At 36.9% G+C, this 25978-nt stretch overlaps 3 protein-coding genes and 1 non-coding gene across 4 annotated transcripts; 1 reads left to right on the top strand and 3 right to left on the bottom strand.

The window, feature by feature from the left end:
* Nucleotides 1-147: 147 nt before the first annotated feature.
* On the bottom strand, nucleotides 148-4056 carry LOC137717797 (cleavage and polyadenylation specificity factor subunit 3-I-like). Its single transcript, XM_068457285.1, has 6 exons — nucleotides 3998-4056; nucleotides 3602-3786; nucleotides 3347-3444; nucleotides 2654-2699; nucleotides 2421-2570; nucleotides 148-1965 (listed from the first exon to the last, which is right to left on the bottom strand). Exons 2-6 carry the CDS (start codon nucleotides 3761-3763, stop codon nucleotides 331-333), a joined length of 2091 nt encoding a protein of 696 aa, XP_068313386.1. The 5' UTR covers nucleotides 3764-3786; nucleotides 3998-4056; the 3' UTR covers nucleotides 148-330.
* A 79-nt stretch (nucleotides 4057-4135) lies between these two features.
* On the bottom strand, nucleotides 4136-4209 carry TRNAR-UCG (transfer RNA arginine (anticodon UCG)). The gene has a single exon. It is a non-coding gene; the product is annotated as a tRNA-Arg (tRNA).
* A 464-nt stretch (nucleotides 4210-4673) lies between these two features.
* On the bottom strand, nucleotides 4674-9688 carry LOC137718780 (phospholipase D delta-like). The gene is made up of 10 exons (XM_068458314.1): nucleotides 8756-9688; nucleotides 8547-8663; nucleotides 8244-8435; nucleotides 7521-7790; nucleotides 7352-7420; nucleotides 6956-7103; nucleotides 6682-6830; nucleotides 5670-5834; nucleotides 5329-5529; nucleotides 4674-5166 (listed from the first exon to the last, which is right to left on the bottom strand). The coding sequence occupies exons 1-10, from the start codon at nucleotides 9686-9688 to the stop codon at nucleotides 4873-4875; spliced, it is 2538 nt and encodes an 845-aa protein (XP_068314415.1). The 3' UTR covers nucleotides 4674-4872.
* Nucleotides 9689-12723: 3035 nt separating this feature from the next.
* On the top strand, nucleotides 12724-25808 carry LOC137718199 (DNA-directed RNA polymerase I subunit 2). Its single transcript, XM_068457702.1, has 27 exons — nucleotides 12724-13034; nucleotides 13170-13249; nucleotides 13344-13466; nucleotides 13758-13834; nucleotides 13968-14031; nucleotides 14456-14526; nucleotides 15730-15807; nucleotides 15921-15966; nucleotides 16940-17120; nucleotides 17202-17254; nucleotides 17375-17448; nucleotides 18224-18341; nucleotides 19091-19175; nucleotides 19280-19395; nucleotides 19609-19736; nucleotides 19827-19906; nucleotides 20930-21171; nucleotides 21273-21437; nucleotides 21728-21892; nucleotides 22016-22090; nucleotides 22554-22657; nucleotides 22753-22828; nucleotides 23507-23629; nucleotides 23987-24121; nucleotides 24247-24459; nucleotides 24574-24825; nucleotides 24941-25808. Exons 1-27 carry the CDS (start codon nucleotides 12830-12832, stop codon nucleotides 25349-25351), a joined length of 3540 nt encoding a protein of 1179 aa, XP_068313803.1. The 5' UTR covers nucleotides 12724-12829; the 3' UTR covers nucleotides 25352-25808.
* The last annotated feature ends 170 nt before the right edge of the window (nucleotides 25809-25978 follow it).

The raw sequence follows: 25978 nt of genomic DNA, 5'->3' as shown, positions 1-25978 counted from the left end.
ATTAGATACAACTAATTTCTCGGTCTGAAACAGACAGCATCCATTCCATGCTTCAGAAATTGATCAACAGAAAACCGCAACTTCTCTGAGAGACACGAATGATTAACGAAAGCATTTGAAACGAAAAGATGAACTCGAGAAAATTAGTCCGAGCAAAATTGACAAAAGTCAGTTGCATGCATTTAACAGTTGCTAGTTTAGTTAGTCCAAATAAACAAGCTTAGAAACTACTGTTAACTGTATTCGGTGTTCATCTCTATAGCTTACAAGATTCAGAAGTTAATTCAAAATGCAGAAACAGATAGATCCAAGTGCTGCAGCCTGCAGCAGCTAAGTTGCACGGAGAGGGATTGGCTTCACCGCACTTTGGATTCGACGAAATGCTGTTTTTACTCTTTCCTTGAGACCTTCGTTTTCACTCTCTACATCCCCGCTCTGTTTATCAAGCTGCGCCACATTCCCATCAACACTAATCACTAGTTTCCCGTTTTCTCCCGGCTTCACGTCGCCAAAGAGTGAAACAAGAAGTGCATGGATAACCTTTTCCGCCTTCTTCACATTCTCTTCCTCAGTTTTTATATCCTCTGATTCAACAACTACCTTGGGGACTTCTCGATTGATATTCAGAATAAGAGCAACAACCGAGTCTGACACCATGTCACTTATAGGATCCGACGCCCAATGCAGTGATATGTGTTTATCTGTATCCTGCTTCAAAGTCACCCGATCATGCACTTGCAGTGCTGGCACTCCAGATTCCTCATCCACTGAAGACTCTACACTCTCGTATATTTGCTTAAGCCGATGCTTTATCACAGTGAAGCCACTAGCATATGGAATAGTAATTCGTTGAGTGACATTTGCTGTGGACAGCTGTGAGAAGACATGAAGATCATCGGAAGCCATTATTTGATAACTGAAGCCTTTTTTCACCAGTAAACCGCTGACACTTTCACCAACTTCAGGGGTCTTCTCAGCAAGCCTTCCAATAGCTTTTGCCATTTTCTGGGAGTTAAAATACATTTCAACAGACTGACAATTCTTTGGGGTCAGGATTTTGGTGTTCCGATCAGCAAACTGGGTCACGAGCTTCTGTTTTAGCCTTCCCATCTCATTAGCTTCTCCATGAACTAGGATTATGTTAGGAGGCCTCAGCTCCTCCAAAAATGCACTAGTCTGAACAGAGTCTGCGTGGGCAGAGAATGAAATGTAATGCACCTGCATGTTGAGAGGTACCGAGAGTCCAGTCATACTAGTTACCTCTTTTGGTTCATTGATGATGGTTTTGGCTAGAGTCCCTTCTACCACATAACCTGGAATAACACATGAATTTTTCTTATCAGTGCACCATTTATCGAAGAGCTGCCTTGACAGTCCACTCTGAAGACCACCAGGGCTTGCCATCACCACCGATGGACCTACATCTTTGAGATTCTCAATGCTCTTTAGTGGTGATATGTGCTTGAAAATGAAAGGATTTGACTTCGCATTGCGGATCCTATCGTTCATAGAAAGGGTGTATGTCTCGTATACAGACAAACATCTTTTAGCAAGTGGGGAAGCATAATAAATAGGAATATTGTGGAGCTCAGGATGGTTTGACCAATACTCATCAAGGATCAGGAGAAGTTCTTGGGCACGACCAAGTGCAAATACAGGAATCAAGACACGACCCCCTTGAGCGACAGTTGTGTGGATAACATCAGTGAACCGCTTCTCACGGATGTGCCGAGGTTGATGGTGCTGGACACCATAAGTGGATTCAATAATGCACACATCAGGGGAGAACTCTGGGGTCTCAGCAGCACGGAGATGCCGGTCTTCTTCACGTGAATAATCTCCAGTATAAAGAACTCTAACACCAGCTATATCAACCATAAACATGGCAGCACCAAGGACATGACCGGCAGTGTAGCACCAAAATCGAATGCCCTCAACCTCTACTGTCTGATGGAAATCAATAACCTGCAATTATCATGCATTGTTAATATTAATATCATCGTGAGAATATCATTCATGTCTTGTTGAGTTTAAACGATTAAGGATCCAATAACAGTATTCATGTTAAGTATGCTGAATAGGATAAATGGATAATGACGTAAAAACGGTGAGGACTGAGAGTTCATCAGTGACCACAAATATTAATCAACTCAAAGTACTAATATCACCAACAGCCCTGTCCCCACCTGCAATATTAATTAAGTAAAAAAATGCCGACTGAAATGCATCTAAACATACAACCCCAATGAGACACAAACTAATAGTTCTAGTAGTGATGGACAAGTTTGGTTGGTTCAAAGTTCAAACCTGCATCATCAAGAACAACATAACTTAAATTTAATATAAATCTGTGATAGGTTGGTTATGTTGGAGACAAAACAGTTGGGGATGAAAACATAAGTCATGGGAGAACAACAAACCTCAATTTTATCCATCGAGGAATTTATGTCTTGCTCATCAAACAACATATCTTCAACTGAAACTTTGCTCACTTTTATATAATCCGTCAAAAGCAACTTGTAGATAGCCTTTGTAGCATAAGTCATAAAAACTCGGCCTTTGAATGTGGTCTATCAAAAGTTACAGAGATATTAGTCCCGTGGAGAGCATAATACATACAAATTATTGTACAAATCATTCAAAAAGTGAAAACCTTCTCAAGAAAGTAAGGTAGGGATGCAGCATGATCCAAGTGAAAGCTGCAAACAAAAAGTATGATGTAATATTAGTATAATTGAATGAACAATCGCAAGTAATAACTTTTACTGTACAAACTAATAGGTTTTAACCAGAAGATTAGGACAGTTTTGCACATTAAATCAACTTGATAAAACTTTTTTCTGAGATCTTGGTTTGTTCTATCTATGGTTTGTCCTAGATCATTTTGGTGTGGAAACTCTTTATTGCAAAAAAGTGGTATTGAGGAATTAGGGCTGTAAATTTGGTATTTGAGCTACTTTTCCAACATTAGATACAATCTTTTCAACTGATAAGAAAATCAAGGAAATAAGCACGAAATATTCCCCAAAAAATGTTTAATACTTTATATGTTAAAAACCATTTTTTAGTCAGAGAAAAATTTGATCCCATGTAAGCAGCTCTCCTATTAGAATTTATTGCTCCTAACTCTAAACAAGAAATACATAACGAAAGGGAGGTAAAGTACATTGCACTCAAGTTTCAACCAGAGTAAACACATAACAAATTATGAAATTTCTCAACCCAATGTGCCATGTCTGATATAATTTAGAAACAGCTTTCAACAAAAGCTCCAAACTTTGTATGTCAATTGACTATCAATCAATTGATAAAACAAAAAACACTCTAAACAACGATAAAGACATACTGGGTTACGAGGAGGACATCAATTGTGGAAGGATCAATCTCATCAAAGTATGGCAAGGCAGCCATGCCCGAATAAGCAGGGTGAATTCCACAATCAAACTATCATTCATACGAAGGCAGCCACACAGCCACAAGTGCATGAAACAAGGGAAAAAAAAAAAAAAAACAAACAAACAAAGTCAGGAGAGTGAACAAGATTAAATCCAGATTCAACACTCAAAGAAACAACAATGCACTTGTGTGAATGGAAGCATACCATGACAGTTTTCCCTTTGAAGGTCATGTGCACGCAAGAGCGGCCGACTTCATTGCCAGCACCGAGTGGAGTAATGATCATTTTATCATCTTCTCTTGATGCTGCAGGAGCCTCCCGCCGCTTAAGAGGCGGCGGCGGCGGGGGTTGTCCCATTGAAGCCATTCTTACCCAGAATGTGTGAAGCTCTGCAATCAAAATGATACATAAATGAATCAAAAGACTTTAAATTTCCAACCAAAAGTCACATTGATTACCCATTTTTTTTCAGACCCAAATTCGAATTTACCCCATGTAAAATTCAATAAACAAATTGAAATCATAGCTGAATTGAAGAGGAAAAGCAAAGAACATCAGATAATAAATAATACCCAGAAGAGAAAATGTTCGAGTTCTTACCTAAGATTTCAGATAAAGAAGAAGGAAGAGACAGAGAGGGCTACAAGTGCCTAAAACCCTAGAGAGAGGCAGAGAGAGAAAGGGAGGGAGTGTAAAGTAAATGGAAAAAAGAAATATTTAAAAAAAAAAAGAAGGAAACGACCACAGTGGGAGTCGAACCCACGACCTTCTGATCCGAAGTCAGACGCGCTAATCCACTGCGCTATGCGGTCATATGAAAGAAAACTGCTGAAAAAAGGATGTTATATTCAAATTTTCAACAAGCTACCTTTACAAGTGAAGTGGTGCTGTGATGCTATCTCCACCTCTTTTTACCTTTTACACACTCCTCTCAATTTCCTGCCATTGGATCGAATAAACTGAAAAAGATCAATATGACAAAAAATAAAAGGAGGTGTTTGAGACGTAAAAAGGATGTGTAAATCATTGTTCTTTGGATGCTTTAATAAAATGTGTTACAAGATCAAATTGGGTTCGACTTCAATGCCCATCTAGTGCTCGTAACATGGAAGAATTTTCCAATGAAAATAGTTGGCCTTGCTAAACATATGAGTTAGAAGCCTTTTTTGTTTATTTTTTTCCATCAATTTCTACTAAGAGAATCATCAGAACTTACTAGTAATGCAAATGGTGATTATATATGTAATAAATCATAAGCAAATTAATTATACTATATCACATGTTCCAGTACCATACAATAATTTTCTAATCAGCAATTGACCAACTCGAACTGCTGAATATAATTCATGACATCATAAAGACATGTTCTGATGACACTGTACAACATCACAATTAAAGTTTTAGATTTAAAGACTACATCCACACTGTACATCATATGTTGGTGCCTTGACTCCCAAGTTTACAATTTCAACTGGTTATGTTGTTAGGGCATCCGGAAGACTGGTGGGTGCTCCCATTATTTTACCACCAACATCAGGAAACGATTCGTATCCAGGCAACGAACTCACTCGTCCATCTCTCCCAATCTGAACTGGGTATGTCATCAAGTGTCCCTTCATCTCCCTATGCTCTTCAGACACAAATGCTTTCCAGTTAAGCTTCGCGATGTCGTTAACACGCTTCACGCATTCAAGGCTCTCGGGGTCTTGATAAGTATCCTCAACTCCGCCCAGGTGCTCAGCCCACAATGACATCCGATAACCATATACCTGCATCCGTCCAAAGACATCGAGTAACATAAGCAGACACCGAAAAGATTTGGAGACTATGTTGCTTTTCCGATTACATATACGGTGTTCTGTTACATTGTGTTCGTCCTTTTAGATTGCAACAAGTATGAAAGAATTTGATGTAATGGAAGGGTTTCGGACCTGGCCGTGTGGATGAAGGTTTTTTTCTGCAGCCCATGTATGGTGTGGTTGGTAAGCACCCATAGCAATTTCTGTGTCCCTTGAACCGTCCATTGATCTTTGGTTAATGTTTGCAGATCCCATGATTACATACTCATCATCAACTATCATCCCCTTGGCATGAACATAAATCATAAACCGCCGGAACTTTTGCGCTAACAACTGTTAACAAGAGAGAAAAAAGTTAAGGACATAGCAAATTGTTTGATGTGAGATCCATCAGAGTCTGTCAAACGTATTTCGTATTGTGCAATGGTAAATTGACTACTAGCTAGTTTACCAGAATGAAAACACAAGTATACCAGTCCACGATTATCGGTTGGCTGATGAGGTTGGGAGGAAGATGGAGCTTCGCGGTTACCGAGGCAGTAAAAGTTCAAATAATCCTGTGGATGATACTGATCGAAAAGGCCTGCATCTTGAAGGGCACTTGTAACAACCTGGTACATCATACCCATTGTCTGTGCCTGTGGTGACCAGGAAACTTCAAATTAAGCTCAAGAAAATGGAAATAAGAAATCACAGTTCTCCCTCCGATGTAACTTCCGAAGCTGTGATCTTTACACACTAAGTAAGCAAGCTTTCGTTGGCTTTATTAACTCAAGAACTCGACAAGCTGGGAAGCCTACAATAATGTTTATCAACTTTTTAAATGCAGTTTTGAAAGTTCTAAATTCATTCTTTGCAAGCATTCAAAAAGTCCAGGCCCGAGTAGTATCAAACTTTCATGCTTGTTTCGGCGAATTGGGAAGGTTATAATTGTAGACAACAGTTAAACCCTAAAAGCATACGTTGTTAGGAAATGGCCAAATGAATGCAGATAACGATATATATAGGTGCAGTCCCACCGGTGGGCATTGGAGGTTTCGAACTCATTGCAACCAACGCTGTGGTACCAAGTTAGACAACCACTAGAGCTCAAAATCTTAAGTTGTTATGGAAAATGCTAGCAAGGTCTATCAAGCTAACAAAAGTTACTATATCAGTCAATGCAGACAAAGTTTCTTCTTCGCAGTAAATCTTACGTTACAAAAGTGCAGAATTTCACAAAAGTTGTAACACAGAAAAATTATGAATTTAGTTCTTGGCTTGGAAATTTCTTATGGGCAGGACTCCGGAGTCATACACAAACTGATCAGACAAAGATCACTCACAAAGGAAAGGCGAAATAACAACCGAGTTCTAGCATTCATTACATCCCAATTTATCCACACACAAGAAAGTATGGTTGAGAAATTCCCTTTTTGCACATTTTAAAAAGGTCAAGAGAATAAAGAGTTCCTTGTAGCGTAACAGAAGACAGAATGGTCTAACCTGCCAGTATAAAATTTCCTGAGTAGCAGAGGCAGTTGGGACACCCTCTGGCCACATAGGTACTACTATGTACACCGAGAAACGCTCATTTGCTTTGATTTTGCTAGCAACTTTTAGGGCCAGTTCCATCGGGATCAAGTTATCTGCACCTGTGGTGGTGATATTGCAAAGTATGAAAAAGAGAGAGCAAAATTGAGAGCCAAAGGGCATTTGCTAACATGTTAGTTGACGAAAGTGTAACCCTGGCAACACCAGAAACTAAGCTGTAACTTACCTGCATTTTTGTACGACGGCCAGTAGAATGAAGATCCAACAAAGTACTGATTCTCTATGTATATAAAGCGTTGAGCTGATCGTATAGCTTTAATATATGCAACATGGATGCTCTTATCTATTTTCAAATTCTTTCCACAAATAAGATTCTGCAAGAAGTGAAAGTCAGATTAAAAGAGTTTTATTTGTGAGTTTGATCAATCAGACGAATGGAACTACTAACGCATGTTCAAACACATAAGTTGACCTCTCAGTTTATGATCAATGGACAAAAACCTGTTGGAAGCTACTAATTAATTAAGTAGATGGTTAACACAATAATTTTCGGTAAAGTAAATAAATAAGTAAGAAAAACTCCGTGAGGATTATAAACGAATTACATAAACCTAGTTCTAACCTGCGCTTCAGCATCCTGGACACCCTTTGGAAATCCCTTTACAGATCCTGAGTCAATGGACCTGAATACCTATCAAGGAAGAGTCAAAACTGACCACCATCTATGTAAAAGTTTCATTGAAATGAGTTGCTGTATTAAGGTGTTATCATTGAAACTTTTCCTTCCCTACCTGAACATGCCAGTTCTCACGATCTTCTTCACTGCTAACACGTACATTTTGTTCACCATCACGATTAGAAGTTGGAGAGACTATCCATGAAACGCGGTCAAGCCTTATCAAGGCATCATCATGCCTATTAGTGACCTTTTTTATCTTGAAGTCGCGCTTCTTTGCCTTTCTCCATCTTTGTTCAAAATTTGTCAATATATCATATGCAGCAGGACCTTCAATTTTACAGTGTAAATCATGCCATGGTTCCCTCGGGCCATGATCGTTAGGCTGTACTTGTTACAACAAATAGAACTGTCAAAACTGTATATTTATACTTATTTATTGTTTGAACTTTCAACAAAAGGAGACCACTTAAGACGTCGAAAAATAAAGAGATGCAGATTGAACCAAACATCACTGGTAGCAAAAAGATATGATTAATATATTTATACATTAAACCTTGGTTGTAACTTCATAAATATAAACAAAACAAAAAAAAGAAGCGAAAAGTATACTATAAAGAATAATCTGATAACAAAACTCAAGCTTAAACGGGTCAGGCCAATGTTGGGCAAAATGCACGTATTGCTCACTATTGAGCAAAAAATGTACAGATTTCTCCGTGTCGTAACAGAGTTGAAAAGGAGAGAAAAGAATAAAGAAAACTGCTTCAGTACATATCATATCATACATTGATCTCAAGAAAGTAGATGGTTGTATAGAGGTGCTATCGCTACTTACAGGGAATGTAGGATTATGAATATCATTTTGAAAGACTGAGCCGACATCTTTAAAGAGCCTGTGCTCCGGAGTGTCATATCTTCCGTCACACATATCCAGGCCACCAATGAAAGCGGTTATTTTCCGATTATTCCCAGAAGCTGTGTCAAGAAGCACACATTTCTGATGATGCGTAAAAAGGGTTCCCACAACCTGGACTAGAGGAATCCATTTAAATGAGCAACTGAAATTACACGACGCTATAGGATATGTATCATTCCAGTAACAACATGGGTTTAGCTCTAAAATGCAGATGTTCCATACCTGTTGCTTGAAAATACTAAGCTTATTGCTCGCATAACGAGGAGAAAGAACACAATGAACACTGGAATGTTTGAAAAACCTTTTGGTTTCCTCGTCATGGGTCTGCATGACACCTTCCTGCATTGAAACGATCATCAATAAAATGCATTCTAATAGTAATAACATTTAATATTTGTAAGATTTGTAACTTTCAGGTCTCATGGAATTACCGTTTTCAAAAATAATTTGTCATGTGAAGTTTTATCATCCCAGATCAGCATAACAACGCGAATCCCTTCTTGTGACTTGTACTTCAACAACTCCCCAAGCGCCAGCTCTCCTCCAGAAGGTAGCGGCTTTGTTGGCTCCCTTACAAGCTTAACACGGTGGTACACTGACCAGCCTATAATATATATAAGGTGCTGAGCTTCCAAGATGGCATGACATATGTCTTCCCAGCACTTCCCTTGCTGAAAAATTTTCCCTCCGTCCAGTACAATTTCAGGCAGCATATTGTTAGGTACATGAGCATCTTGATATAAAGTGACACTCCCTCCTTTGCGAAGGGGAAAATATGTATTAGGAACTCCTTTATAGTCGGGCCCAGCGCCAACACCGTTCTTATACAACGGGTTACCTTCAACTGGCTTAAACTGAATAGAAACATGCAGTTCAGGAAAAGGTTTTAAACAGTTCCCATGATTGCCAATAATCGGAAACCAATCATTAATTGGCTTTCCCGAAATGATTTTATCAACAGATATCTCCACTACTCCAATAAGTTCTGCTCCAAGAACATCGTTATCTTTGACATGAAACTCCACCTTCACAACAGGGTGAGCAACAGGTACGCAAAAATGTTCTTCCCACGAAGGATTCTCGCAGTTTGAAATTATTCTGGTTTGAGCAACAGTTGCTCCGGCTAGGCAAACAGACACATAAGGATCACTTGTAATCATTGCCTGCTTTCCCGAAGCTGTTTTAGTTGGCCTATTACCGAAGGGAGTAGAGCAAGTCCCAAACATGGTGAAACACCGTCTCATTCTTTCTGAAGGTAAATCCATATTTGGAAGAGCTTTAGCTTCTATAATCCACAAATCCAGTTCACCATGCAAGATAATATGTTCTTTAGGACTCCCATCCTCACTGCCGTCGTTACCCATTTTGACAGGTGAACGTGAGAAGGGAAATGATTTTGTAGTTTCCTATCTAGCAACTATAAAGTTATCTCACAACTGCTAACTGTATCCCATTATATCATCAATCAAAATCTGAGATAATTGTAAGAATAACAACTTATAATAGAGAACTCCTCCTCCCGGGAGTCTAAAAGAATCGGTTAGTGACTTAAGTATGACACATCTGGAATGAAAGCGCAAGAACTGCAGTAAACTCATACACAAGCACAAATCTTCAGCATAATCAAGCATCTAGGAAATTTAAAGCATGATTTCCTCGTCCGCGTATCTGTTTGACAATCAAGCAATTAGGCAATTTTGGAGCATGATTTAAGAATGTCCCCTGATAATATCGGAAATGAGAACTACGTTAGATCAGACAAAACATTTCCTCAGCATAGACGCATGTTTCATGCACATACAAACAGTTTGAAAACTACAAAAGAGTAAAATGCATTACAGACAAGCACATAGATGTTACCTTAACGATCTCGATCACTGACCAGAAGCAAGTGAACCATCTCAATATTCAAAAATCAAGCTTCCCAGTAAATTATTAAACAAACTGAACTTTCAAATATTGTAGATGCAAGAAATATACTTTTGCTTTCTGATTGCGCCAAAAATCAGAACCACGGTTTTCTTGTTTCTTTGAAAACAATTCAAAGTTCTCATGTAGTTAGCTAGCATACTCAATACTTCAGGGAGCAAGTTTGTGACTAAATAACATAAATTGTACTAAAACGAAAGACTTTCAATGTCAACACAAGAGGTATACTAACTGAACAATTTGTCAGGTCAGGTTCGGATAATTTTGGTATTCAATCATTGAGTATTTGGTCTAAACTGAGGCCTAAAACACATAGCTGCATCCGAAAAGTCCTACTACATCGTTCTTTAAACGGGACGCCATCATAAGCAAAATTCATGTTATTCTAGGTTTGGACACGCGAATCGAGCACCTACTGATGATTCGGTTAGACAATGCGACTATGAGACGGCGACTCCGGGTAAAAGGGTAGAGGAAGGCCTAGGAAGACTTGGAAAGAGACTCGAAAGATACTGGGATAAGACTTGGTTGTTGTTGTTGTATAATTAGGTTCAAGTTTACAGTTTTAATGGCATGATTGCTGCCCAGTTATTTGCACGATTCGATTATTAAGAAATAAAGTTTTAAAATTGTTTTCTTTTTCTTTTGTTCTTCTTGACAAATTCTTGAAATTTTTAATTCTATATTTTGTGTATTAAAGTTTCCTTTACTAATAAAATTTATATATATCCAATGTGAAGCATGCCAAACATTAAAAGATGACAAATTCATTCATATATATATATATATATCAATCACCAAAGAGAAAAGAATATATATATATATATATATATATCACCATTTGAACCTTGTAAAGAAAAAAAAATTCACCATTTGAACATTCAGAGAAACATAAGCCATCAAAAGATGACAAGTTCATCAGATAATTCATAAACATTTACAGATACCAGAAACAACAGAAAAGCAGAAGAAAGAAACGCATAAAATTTATTTATTATAAGCTCAAATTCGATTATTATTGGATTAAAAATTGAAAGCAAGATGAAAAGCCAAGTTTAATCTCCACCTGATGAGGAATGGAATTATTTCTTTCTGCTTTCTTTTACGGGGAGAAACAGAAGCGAGCTGGCCAAACAGCACCATCACCACCCGAGAGAGGAGAGAGAGAGGGAGGGGGGGGGGGGAGAGAGAGAGAGAAAGAGAGAGAGAGCTTGAATGAAGCGATATTGGCGGGAAATAAATGGAAGCGGAAGGCAGAGCTCCTTTGGCTGCCTCTTTCCCCTACAAAACGGTCTCACCAATTCAAACTGAAAATAGAGAGTCAAATTAAAAATTGAAAAATTGCTCCATCTAGTTTAAAAAATAATTCTTACAAGCCACTTAGCGGTCTACAGGTATTCATCTTTACATGAAACTTATAGGTTAGTTTCTCGCCAAAGGTAAATTCGAATCACATTATTGCTAGTTCATTGTGAGGTTAAGTCCACCTCTTCCCCTTTAGTGCATCATAATATCATTTGTTCAAAAAATAATAATAATAATAGATACGTGCAAATGATTTTCTACACTAATGTAAGAGAGTTTTGAAACTTGAGACATAGTGGATTGAAGAAAAATATCCTAACCTACAAATCACTAATTCACAATCGAAATATATAATAAAGAGAGAAATTTGATGTACTTAATATTATAATTTAATGTTATTTTTTTTACTTGTAAATAAGCGTTTTAAATTTGAATCTCTTTCAATACCAATTTATTCTCTCATCCTCTTGTGTAAATATATTTTTGTATATAAAAAAATTAAAGCTTTTGGTTGTAAGAAATGGAATAAAAAAAAATTTAAAACAAAAGGAGTGCCCTAGTAAAATCAAAACTAGCGTATATCCACACACATTGGACTTATTTGGAAGTACTTTTAAAATGACTACAAACGTTTTTAGTGAAAATGTTTTAAAACCAATCCTTAGTAAAATCCAAGTGAATCCAAGTGAATCCTAGATAAGAACTTGAAGTGCTTCTTGCAAGAAATACATATCTAGTACTTTTTTCAAAAAAACACTTGAAGTGCAAATCAATTTCACCAAAAACGCTTTTAATAATTTTAAAAGCAAATTCAACCGAGCCCTTTGCATGTGTGACCATTTTTTTTAATGGAAAGGAGAGATGGGGAGAGATTTTTATTTTATAATAGTAGAGATATGTTATGATCACGTCTACTGTGAGATTAAACTCAACCATTTTTTTCTTTTAGTATCTATAAAATCATCTGTCAAAAAAAAAAAAAAAAAAGTACAAAATTACATTACTGTCAATAATTTTACTCTTTCAAACGAAAACATGGGCGGTTAGCCCAATCCACAAACAACAAAAAAAGCCCAAACCAACATTACGACGAAAAAAATAAATAAATAAAAAAAAAAAACCAGCTGCCCAAAAATCTCTAAAACCCTAACTAAAAACCCTGGAATGCTGGAAGCCTCTGCAACCTCTGTTAAACGAAACCCCTTCTTCTTCTTTCCTTCTTTCCTTCTTTCCTTCCCTCTTCACTGAACAGCAAAAGAACCATCAGAAAGATGACGTCGTCGGAGAGAGAAGAGAAGCCGACGAAGATGTTCGGGAAGCAATTGGCGGCGGCGGAGGACTTCGCGGCGGTGCGTGAGCTCTTCCGCCACCACATAGAGTCATTCGACTACCTTGTCACGAAGGGTCTCGAGGTTCTACTCAGCAAGATCAAGCCCATCGAAATCGTCGACCCTTCCACCAACAATACGCTTACAAATATCCTTTCTTTTATTTTCCTTGCATTTTTATCTGCAATTTGTTTTGTTTGAGCTCTTTTTTTCTCTTACCATTTGGATTAAGTTAGTTGATTATTGTATTGAAATGGATACGTTTGTTCTTGACTTATCTTACTCTGGTTGGGTGACCCTGCGTTGTACCGACCTTATAAGGAAGAGTCGAAAATGATGCAAGTTCCTCTGCTGCCTTTTGAAGTAAGTGTCAAACACTCAAATATGTGTGTATGTTTATACAGGTATGATTGTGTACATGATAGGCATTAATGGGTTGTTGTTGTTGTTTAAACAGTGTAGACAGGCTAAACTTTCCTACACGGGGAAATTCATGGCGGAAGTTTGCTTTAAGTATAATGATAGTGGAGCTGTTATAAGAGAAAAGTTCAATTTTGGGCAGCTTCCCATCATGCTACAGGTCGGTGTTCTTTCCTTTTTGTTCTTTATCTTTATCAGCTCTTGTATTTGTTTGCGATTTGTAAATCGTGCAATGTATTCATATTCCTTCAAGCGATTTTGGGAATCTAGGATCATGAATAGGGCTGGATTTGAGCCTGAAAATAAAGTGTTGACCTGTAGCGTTTTTGCGAGATGTTAATAACTGGTTGTTATTTGTAAGAACTCATCAAAACATGCTTACTTTTGTTGACTCTTCCGTTTTAGTCTTCTTGTTGATGGATGGCAAATGATCATTGTTTGTACAATGCAGTCAAAGCTTTGCCACTTAAGAGGTGCTACTCCCCAAAAGCTAGTTTCTTACAAAGAAGAGGCATCGGAAATGGGTGGGTAAGTATTTTGATTTCTCTTTTGTTTTTTTATCATGTCATCATGTGCGATATCTTTACTTTTTGTTTTTTATTTGTCTTTACTATACTTTGTGTGCTTTGTTAATTCTTTTTCTACATTTGTTTTGTTGTAGTTATTTCATTTTAAATGGGCTTGAGAGAGTGGTTCGGCTTGTTATATTGCCAAAGCGGAACTATGTAAGTGAGCATTTTCATCTTATGTAATGCAACAAATTTTTGGACAGGCCATCACCCTTGTAGCCAAAGTGAACCACAACACAGTGGACAAGATGTACCCTGGACTAAACCAACTAACTAAACAAAAAGATTGAACGAAAAACAAAACAGATATACAGAACTCCTTTGCAAGAGCATCCCAATCAGAATGAATAGATTGGGGGAGGTCTTGAATTCAAGTTAGATTGGGAGTGGGTGTTGGAGGGAGAAGACTTTGTGTTTTCTACGATAGGAAATTGGCTAGTACCTTACTTAGCTAATCAGTAACATACTTGATACTGTTCTCTATAGTTTAACAGTAGGATTTATGGTGGATTTCAATTCTCAAAGATAGTTTTGGAGGAAGGATGCTAACTTTCTCAATTTGTTTTTCCTATTGTTCCAGCCAACTAGTATGGTGCGAAATTCATTTCGTGATCGAAAGGAAGGATATACTGACAAAGCAGTTGTAATAAGGTTTGGTTCTATCTCTACACATGTGTGCTTGCATGTTTATAATAAAGTTCTTCTTTTGATATATTCTGTTATAACTCATGACCTAGTATTAGTAATAATAGTGTCAGTCCTAGTTTGTGAGATGCATATATTAAAAAGAGAACAACACTGGGGACAAGGTGTACCCTGCACTATACCCAACTATTGAAACAACAAAACAGAAACCAACGGAATAAAACAAAAGGACAGAACTCTTACCAAGGCGTTGCGACAACTATGTCAATGAAAATTAAATTACAATGGATGATAGTCTCTTCATAAAAATGGGATGAAAAGGTTAAAGTTTCAGCTTTGATTGGCATTTCATGCAATTTGGAAGGTAAAGATACATCATAAGCTATGGGGTTTGCTTGGTTATTGCTCATGGTAAGGCAAATTCACGGTGCAAAGGAGGAAACCATAGTGAAGCGTTTCTCCTCACTGGTGTGTAATGTGCAAAGGAGATCCCCAATTCAAATGCTCCATTGTCAAGTTGGGTATTCTTTAGAAATGGGATTTCAGATTAGAAACGGGAGTTCAGATTGAGTTGGTAATTCCAGAAACTTGTAATGCATTACTTTGTGAGAAGCTTATATTTTTTAAGGGAGTAAAAGTGGCATGGTGACTGGAAGGTGGAGAGAAATAAAATAATCTTTAGTGTGTTGGGTGGGGGAGGTGGTGTTCGATTATTTGTGAGACATTGTTTGTTTCCACACGTCTTTATGGGCTTAAATTTCCTAAGATTTTAAGTAGTGGTCCTTTCATGTTCTTTGTTTTTTATCTGTTCTCGTTGCTTTTGGGTTAAAATCATATGTTGTTTGTTTTACAATGGATTGATTCATTCAGAATCTTATTGAATTTCGGTTAGAATTTGGGTTAAAATCAGGAGCTATTCGCATGTAAGCCTTTTATAACATTAGACTTGGTAATGTGAGAAGGGCACCAAAGAATTTCTTAATCAATTAGAGCATAGCAAGTGGATTGATGAGGGATTTTTTTTAGTTAACTTGAGCTTTTGAAGTGTTTTTGTTTTAAACTTACCTAGGTGTTTTTTCTAATTTACTATGAAATCAGAACCATTGCCATCTTCAGTTGTTAGGAATTATCCAGATCCAGTAGCAGCTTCTTTGTGCAAAGGATATGTTGTTTTATCTTGTTTTGATTTTCCTATTACTGTTATTTCAGATGTGAAAGAGAAGATCAGTCTTCAGTAACTGTCAAATTGTATTACCTTCGTAATGGAAGTGCAAGACTGGGATTTTGGTAAGTGATTTGAAATGGACTACCAAAGTATTTTGGTTTACTGTTTGGAGAGGCAACTAAAATGAGCATGTATATGTATTATATATGGAATCATGGATTAAATATTTTTGCAGGATACAAGGGAGGGAGTACTTGCTTCCGGTAGGCGTTGTCTTAAAGGTACTTCGAATAATACTAGTTACAGATATCTGTATATTTCTACTTTTGATGAAAGTGCTTGAAAATAATGTGTATATCCTCTCTCTCTCTCTATCGATTCTCTTTACATCTGGTTTCTGTATCTTTTGAGGTTTTAATGATCAGCAATCAAGATTTATATTTTGTATGCATAGAGGTGAATATTTGATCCAGACTTAGCTAGTTGGACAAGAACACCTTTTTTGTTTTATAAAAAAGCAAGAATCCTCTTCATGTATTCTTTTTTAAATCATGATCATAGAGGTTAACTTTTTAATTCATGATCATTTTTTACTTTATATCAGGTATATTTTTATTCGTTGATCCATTTTCTGTCTGTGAAATGCTTTCTCACATCTCGCAACATTTTTATTTTGAGGGAGAGGTAAAGGTTTAAAGTGAAATCGTTGGTGGAGTTCAGTACTTTGCAATTTCTTGAGAAACTAATGCTCTTCATAATTTTTATTAACTTTTATGTTAGAGTTCATATATTTATATATATTAGTTTATTTTACTTATGCTTTCTATCAGAGAATGCAAATAGAATAACTAACCCACTTTTGTTGATAAAGATTCACAAGAAAGTCAAGTGATTCCTCCTCTTCCCCAATCACCATCCGAGTAAACTTTTCAGAACAAAAATAAAAGAATTTGTTTATTTTGCACTTGAAAAGATTACAGGATATGTTTCAGTAGAATAGTTATACTCTGCTTGACAGTTGATTTGTGCATAGTAGTGTTATATTCACATTCCATCCCTTATGAACGTGTCCCCATGTTATGTGAAGGACTAAACTTTTGGGCCCAATCTGTGTTGTGGTCTCATGATCTGTTCCTCATTGTTTTATTATGTATGTGGCCTACTTTATATTCTTTTGACCTTTTCACCTTAGTTGATGTAGTTGTCATGTTGTAATATATATGATTATGCTAACTTTGCCAACATGCTTAACAGGCTCTCATTGATACTACTGATCGTGAAATTTATGAGTGTTTGACATGTTGCTATGTCGAGAACTACGAGAAAGGAAAAGGGGCTGTTGGCACTCAGCTAGTGGGTGAGAGGGCACAAATTATCCTGGATGAAGTGAGAGACTTGAAACTTTTCACTCGTCATGAATGTCTAGAGCACATTGGTACTTACTCTTATCTTGTCATTGTCTTTCAAATCTGATTAAAATAATAACCATTTGTATTGATTCCTTTATCGTGATCAGGAGAACACTTCCGACCTCTTATGGGTGGATTGGAGAATGAACGACCTTCGGTTGTAAGTCATGTTCTACAAACTTTGACTTGTTTTGGTCCTTCAAAGGAGTTAGGGAAAGAAAGCTACTTTACAAATGGAGTGGGTTGTTAGGCTGCTTATTTCTGACTGTTTCATTTGTAGGTTGGGGATGCTGTGATAATGAATTACATATTGGTCCACCTTAATAAGGCTCATGACAAATTCAATCTGCTCATGTTAGCTGCTCTCTCTCTCTCTCTCTTTCTCTATCTCTTCTATATATATATATATATATATATATATATATATATATAACTATATATGTATGTGTTGGGTTTTTTCCAGCCCATGATAAGTTGTCCTAAGTCTATAAGGAATTATAGTCTTAGAGGATTAAATTGTTTTCCCAATTGGAGTTGTTTTCCCAATTGGAGTTAGTTTCTCAATTGAAGAAGGATTCATAACTAGATTCCAATTAGGATTAGTAATCCTTATTGAAGAATACCTTTATTATGTCTATATAAAGGAGCTATTGTACTAGTTTTGAATTGGACGGAGCAAAACAATAAATTGTATACCACTCTAGGGATTAGAGTGAGAGAATATTGTAAAGTGTGTGTGAGAGAAAAGAAAAGAGATAGTGTATTTCTTGTTCTTGTTCTTTCAGGTTTTTCGTCAATTCCTAGTTCTAGAGATTTGGCAAGATTATTGGTTGTACTCATTATTGATATAGTGAAAGATTGTTGTTGCTATCTCGTGGACGTAGACACATATTGCTGAACCACGTAAATTCTTGGTGTTATTTATCGTGGTTATTTGTTTTTCGATTTCTGGAGTTTGTTCTTGTTTTTCCCATTCTTAAACGTGATATTCTCAACAGTATGTGCGTGTGTGTGTGTGTATATGTATGTATTCTAATTCACCCTTGGTCGCAAAAAAAAAAAAAAAAAAAAAAGGTGGTTTCTGTGTGGGAGTGTTGTGCATCATTTCTCACACTTTGCATGTCTTTAGATTTATGGTGCAGAAACTTTTTTCACTTGTGGATCAGACTTCTGTGCCGGACAACCCAGATTCCTTGCAAAATCATGAAGTCCTACTCCCTGGTCACTTGATTACAATATATCTTAAGGTATTGTGGTAGTTTGAATAATGGTAACTCTTGAGGAAAACATAAATGTTTTGGTTTCTGGTACGTGCACCACAATGTCAAGGTTTTCTGCTATTCTGTGTATTGCAGTAATGTCTGAAGAATTTTATGTTGTAAAGCTTGTCTAGGGTGGCAGGATAAGTATTTACTTAGAAGAGTAGTATGTCTCTGAACACCATGTAGCAATTCAATGGTTAGTTCTAGAATAAAAATATTTTCGTGGCTAAGGCTAATGCTTCCCCTGATAATTAACTTGCAATTAAGCCACGACCAAAAGTTCAAAGGGATCGATTCAGTCATTTGATATCCTTAAGTTGTTGACCAATTGTTTTTACTAAGTAATCTATTGAGTTTGTGGGATAGGGATTCATGGTTTTGTTTGGATCTTACTGCTATTTGATATGCCATGTAACATAACTGAGAATATGATACCCCAACCTATTATTTCATAGTGAATGAATACAACTACATGGTACAATAACAGTGAGTATCACATTTCTGTGGTCAATTTCTTCCATAGCTGTTTGATGTTGTAAAGCCCTTCTTGTCTTGTCTCTTTTGTGTTTTCTTTCAACTGGAGGGTAGGTTTTCTATCCCCATTATCCCAATAAACATTTGCTCCAGAGCAAATTATCTTAAATTTTAATACCCTTATATGATTATTGCAGAGTACAATTTCTATGCATTTGAGTCCAGGGTTGTGTTCACTTAGTGCTTATCTTGATTTCTAGGAAAAACTAGAAGAGTGGTTGCAAAGGACGAAAAAGCTTATTGAAGATGAGATCAACAAAAATAAGGACTTTGAATTTGGCAACGGTATGTATTTTCTTTCTTTTATTAATTTTTTTTTAATTAAATCATTGAATTATTCCTCTTGTCCCCTTTCTCTGTGAATTGACACTTCCATCCTGATAATGCAGTAGCTAAAGTAAAGAAGCTTATGGATAAAAATCCTGCAAAGCAGATCAGTTTAGCTGTTGAAAATATGTTGAAAACTGGAAGACTTAATACTCAATCTGGTCTAGATTTGCAGCAGGTACGACTTATTGATTATGCTTGAACTTTTCCACTTCATAAATTTTGTACTAAGAGGTTTGCTACTCATAAACGAAACCTGCCCAGAATTTGGGCACTTCTTATTATCTGAATCTTATCTCATGTATGATATTCAAGTTTACAAGTAGGCTATCTTTAGATTTATCTGGATGCGTGTTTATGATTGTTATGTGTTTTACAAATATTCTTTCAGAGGGCAGGCTTGACGGTTCAGGCAGAGAGGCTTAACTATTTACGCTTCATATCTCATTTTCGTGCTGTTCATCGAGGGGCATCATTCGCTGGACTTCGCACCACAAGTGTGCGGAAATTGCTACCTGAGTATGTATTTGCTTGCGAGGTTACTCAAAATGACGTTGATTCCATGATTAAAATTTGGGTTTGACCAGATGTTTATTTTTTTCTTTACAGATCTTGGGGTTTTCTTTGCCCTGTCCATACACCTGATGGTGAACCATGTGGCTTGTTGAATCATATGACTCACATTTGTAGTAAGTACATGTTGTGCCCTTCTTTTGAAAGTTTCTTTTTTTCTTGTTTTTCATTTAAATTTGGGGACCTCCGAATGTGTTTGAATTATAGAAACTTGTTTCCATTGATTCAAAAGAACTACAATACAATACAATACAACTTTTGGTGAAGCATAATAAGAATTGAACTTCTAACTAAAGGTAAAGTAGAACTCTAAAAATACCTTGATAACAAAATAAAACTCTAAGGCCTCGTTTGTTAAAGAGGTTTGGCTTGGGGAGCACTATTCACTATATTGAAGGCATTTTGAAGGAAGAAATAGATGACAATTTCCTTATTTTGTCCAAGTTGAAGGTTATTCATGGAGAAAAGTTGTCCCTTTTAATCCTACCATTTTTGCGGGATTAGTAGGGATATCTTTTCTTCATGGGTAACCTTCAACTTGGAAAAAAAATGAAAGTTTCTTCCTTCAAAATACCTTCAATATAGTCAATAGTCCTACCCAAGCAAATCCTCTCTAACAAACAAGGCCTAAGAATTACAGGTTACACACGGATTATTCCTCCACTCCAGAAAATTTGAAAATCACAGAAGTGCCCTTTACCATCTGAAACGAATAAAGGAAATAAGCAATTTTGAAGTAAAAGGCCTGTTTGGAAATGCTTTTAGATTGGATAGACGTGCTTTCAGATAAATGCTTCCAACAACTGGGAAAAAAGAGTTGAAAGAGCTTATGGCTGTCGTACAATGCAAGTATACTGGCAAATTGAATAAAGGTGTATCATGAAATTTGATTACGAAGAGTTACGTAAGAGTGATTGTTTTTATTATCTTAAAATACATGTCCAGGAGGAAGGTTAGATTGGTGCCAGCACTACAGATGACATTAAGGTGCTGTCAAACTTAGAAGCTAGAGAAAATATTTTGCCTCATCCAGATGTTTATTAGTGCTTTGCCTTTTATTTCCCAAAGGTCTTATTTATTGCCACACTCATCTTGGATGTGATACCCAATAACCAATTATTCCATCTTATTCATTACAGGGATTACATCCTTCTTTGATGCTCAAGGAAATATTAGAGACTTCTCAAAGATCCGAGAGTCTATTCTCAGTGTTCTGAGTGCAGTTGGAATGAAGACTTCAAAGCCAAATCTGGTTCAAGCTGGTCCTCCTGCAGCTTTTTCTGTTTTGTTAGACGGCTGTGTTGTTGGTTCTATATCTTCCAGTAAAGTTGAGAAAGTAGTGGCTCATTTAAGGAGGCTGAAAGTGGCAGCTGCTCCAGTGGTTTGTTTTTGCCCTCTATTTGTTTTTTCCTTTCTTGTTTTTTAGCCTAGCTTTTCTGTCTAATATCAATCCTTGACATTGTTGCTGAAACGATGTCTCAGATTCCTGACGATCTGGAAGTGGGATATGTTCCATTAAGCATGGGTGGGGCATATCCTGGTCTGTACCTTTTCACTATCCCTTCTAGATTTGTTCGGCCAGTAAAGAATATTTCAATTCCTTCTGTTGAAGGTCAGAATATTGAACTTATTGGACCCTTTGAACAGGTAAATATGGTTTTTCTTTTAATAATTTGTTTACCCAGATTACTGTTGCTGCCATCCCAGATTACATTTGCTGCCGTGATAAGAATTATCGTTTACAAGAAGACAAGTAGTCTGATGCAATATGCTTTGTTACTTGTTACTTTTCATTTTATTTTCTTTTTGTGATTTTTAGATGGGGTACCAGATAAATATTGATTTGAATTACTGTCATATTTCCGCTTTGATCATCAGGTGCTTATTATGATCAGACCCTAAAAGTATGACTATCTGGTTTCTCTGTGTGATATTAGGTTTTCATGGAAATAAGATGTCCTGATGGTCGAGATGGTGGAAGGAAAGATGGTTTCCCAGCAACTCATGAAGAAATTCATCCAACTGGAATGCTCAGTGTGGTCGCTAATCTTACACCCTGGTCAGATCATAATCAGAGCCCACGAAATATGTATCAGTGCCAGGTTCTCTTCTGTTTTACCCTCCTGTCTGTCCTTGGTGATTGTTCAACAAAAGTTTTATCTTGTATAAATTTTTGGAATCCTACTGCTAAATTTTATTGAATATCGTTGCTGTTTGAACTGTAGATGGCAAAACAAACAATGGCCTTCTCTTTACAAGGACTTTGTAATCGTGCAGATCAAAAGTTGTACCATCTTCAGGTTGGTTCTCTTTGTAATCTTGTTATTCTGTAGCAGGGATCAGGGAAATAAATTATGAAAAGCTTTTCCTGGAACACTTTATACAACATTTTAAGTACCAGTCCATTAAGATAGGGTTTGGATTACTGATTAGCATTTGGGTGGATTTTTGTTCTCTAATTTAAAGTTCTTAGCTTCCCCACCAAGTATTTTATTTTTTCATATTTCCAATTTGTTGACACAACATGAAGCTGGAACTGTGTAGTATTTCTCTCGATGTTGTTTTGATGAATGTTTGTCCATGGTGGATCCATTTTAGTCAGCACTTGTGCTAGGGAGGCATGTGATCTAATATTGCTGTAGAAGCAACAAATTCTCTTATTTAAATGTACTTCATTGTTATTGTCCCTTCATTTCATCATGTGTTTTTATCCTTTTTTTTGTGCTAACTGTTCATTGTTACGTTGAAAAATGGGGCATGCAGACTCCTCAGTCCCCTATTGTACGCACAAGTGCATATAAGAAGTACTGCATCGATGAATACCCAACAGGCACAAATGCGATTGTTGCTGTACTGTCATATACTGGGTGAGAAATTTAGATACATAAAGCCTATATGTTATTTGCTTTCTTTTCTTTTAGAATTTATTAATATTTCTCCTTTTTTTTCTTATGATATCTAGATATGATATGGAGGATGCCATGATTCTAAATAAGTCATCTGTTGAACGTGGAATGTTTCATGGGCATATATATCAGGTTTCTTCTTGCAATATCACATGATGCTACTTTCGTATAAAAATAGATAAATAAATAATATTGGATGAAACAACTTTGTTTTTTTCCCCTTGTGCTCTGCTTTTTATTAATTATTGCTGGTGCTTCTTGAGCTCTGTATACTATAGCCTTTATTTTTTTTCTTTTGTAATGTTAGAGGTCAAATGCAATGCTTTTTAATATTGGTCCCTTTTTATAGAATCTTTTACAAAATTGAGTTTTATATATTGTTGGATCGTTTTTCTTTAACTTTCCTGTATAGATCGTTTTGAGAAATATGAGTCCGAGCCTCAAAGGCAATTTACAAATTATAAGAATGTGCACTGAAATTCCACGCAGCTTGGTACTTTATTCATATTACTAAGTTGGAGTCCAGACCGAAATTTCTAAATAATCATCCTGCAGGGCCCAGACAAAGTGAGGGAGATTTTGTTCTTGATGGAATCTGTTAGCAAATCTTGTATTCATTTGGCCAAATGCATTTTGTATACATGAATTTACTCTTGTTTCTTATTGTATGTTGAAAGTCATTTTTAACGGGGTTTTTTCCTTTTATTCTTTAATGTTTTTGTATACCAAATTAATGTCTTTACTAATGCATATGGTTTTCTTCTTCTTGGACCTAAATACCCACCCTTACCAAATGATGGGTTTTGGCAGACAGAAACAATAGACTTGTCTGATCAAAAGAAGAGGTCGGATAACACCCCAACATATTTTAAGAAAAGTAACGTCGATAAAAATCCTTTGATTGATTCAGATGGTCTTCCTCATGTTGGTCAGGTTAGCATTCATTTCTGGATTTAGTTTCTGCTCTATATTATCTTCTGCATTATGTTGAACCCCGATAGTTGGGATCACGGCAGTGCAACTGTTGTTGTGATATTTTGTCCAGATGCAAGCTTCTGGCCAGTCGACTGACTTAATGATTGGATTTTGTCCTAATGCGGCCTCTGGCTAGTTGACGGACTGGAAGTACAAGTTTTTCTCTTGCTTAGATTTTAGGTGATTACTTTTGGGGTTTTTCAGAGTTCAAAACCCGAGAGTTGAAGCCTAAAATCTCATCCAATATAAATGTACCATATATAATACATATGTGCTTGCAATTATGTACTTACTTCATTCTTTGTTACTTTTCAGACAATAAAACCATATGAAGAATATTATAGCTTTACGAATGACACTCTTCATAAGCCCAGAGCCGTCAAACGGAAAGGTACAGAACCTGTTATAGTTGACTACGTTGCTATTGATGGGAAGAAGCTCCTCCAGAAGGTAAGTGGACAACCTTTACTTTGGTTCCTCCATATGAAGAATATTTTACTGTTCTTGCCCAGCTTTCATTTCCTATATTACCCTTATTTTACTTTTTTTTTTTTGTTTTTTTTCGTTTTGAGCAGGCAAACATACGTTTTCGACACACTAGAAACCCCATCATTGGTGATAAATTTAGCAGCCGGCATGGGCAAAAAGGTGTTTGCTCCCAGTTGTGGCCTGATATTGATATGCCATTTTCTGGGGTTACGGGAATGCGTCCAGATCTAATCATCAATCCCCATGCATTTCCTTCTAGAATGACAATAGCTATGCTGTTGGAATCAGTTGCTGCAAAGGTACTTGATCCTAAAGAACTTTATTTTTACATCATCTTTAATATGGGCATGGATTTGCATTCTGATGCAACGAAAGGAAACTGTGAAAGATGCCGGCATGTTTCTTTGTCGCAGGGCGGTAGCTTACATGGAAAATATGTTGACGCGACTCCATTTGCTAGTTCAAAGAATGCTAATGGAGAGACTGGACCAAAATCCAAAACCCTTGTTGACGAACTTGGTGAAATGTTAAAGGTTAAGGGGTTTAACTACCATGGTGTAGAAGTTCTGTACAGCGGGGTTTATGGCACAGAACTCACATGCGAGATCTTTATTGGCCCTGTTTATTATCAACGACTACGACACATGGTTTCAGACAAATTTCAGGTTAAGATTCAACCAAATTCAAATTTTTTAACTACATGAGCTTTCAAGATTTTCTTAAGATTCCTACTTTTTATCATTGGTTGCCTTACATGTGGTACTCCAATTTGGCGTGCAGGTTCGCTCCACTGGAACGGTAGACCAGGTCACTCGCCAGCCTATCAAAGGACGAAAGCGAGGTGGTGGCATACGTTTTGGTGAAATGGAGCGCGACTCCATGCTTGCGCATGGGGCAGCATATCTGTTGCACGACAGGCTTCATACCTGTTCTGATTATCACATTGCCGATGTATGTTCCATATGTGGAAGCATCCTAACGTCCACATTCATCCAACCAAAACGGGTTGGGCGTGCGGTTTCAGGAATTCCGTCTGTAAGAGCTCCCAAGAAGGTCATCTGCCATGCTTGTAAGACAAGCAAAGGGATGGAGACGGTTGCAATGCCCTATGTCTTCAGATATTTAGCTGCAGAGTTGGCATCAATGAACATAAAAATGACTCTTCAGGTAAGTAATGCAGCGAAAGATTGATATCACGTTCTTAGGTATGACGAACCAATGTAAGATGGTACGTCAGTTGATGAGATCTAGCAGGCTGCGGCGGCGGGACACTTCACACAAGCAGCAAACCGTCGATGTTGGGGATTGGGGAGAGGGTCCTTGTATGTATTTATAAATTTCCAAGAGGGTTTGGGCTCTCTTCAGTTTTCTTATAAGCACAGATTACTCTTGAAGCTCTTAACCTTGTTTTTTCTTTTTTAATTATTGTTTTGAGTCCAAGTGGAATTACTGTTTTTTAAAATACCATCTCAAATGTCAGTGGAAAGATATTGTACCAGAGAACGCGAAGGTCTATCTCCGTTCACGAAATGCTGAACGTAACTCTTAGGGCTATGTATGTTTTAGGCATTCAAAAATTAATCTTTTAAAGAATATTGTGGGGCTAAAATATTCCATCTCGAGAGAGGATCCTTGCCGGATCCTCGTTGTGAGATCCTTGCCGGATCCTCTTTGTGAGGATCCCAGGGGTCCTCCAATCACATTTATTTATCGTACATTATGTGATTAATTTTTGTCAGGTATTGTTTATATTCAATTTTAAATAAAAAAAATTACAATAATTTCTGACCGTTCGATATACGATAAACATATATGATT

This window comes from Pyrus communis, chromosome 15 (genome assembly GCF_963583255.1).
Source record: "Pyrus communis chromosome 15, drPyrComm1.1, whole genome shotgun sequence".
In the NCBI taxonomy this organism is placed as follows: Eukaryota; Viridiplantae; Streptophyta; class Magnoliopsida; order Rosales; family Rosaceae; genus Pyrus; species Pyrus communis.
Note: the sequence above shows the minus strand (reverse complement) of the source record. Positions and strands in the feature narration are given on the sequence as shown.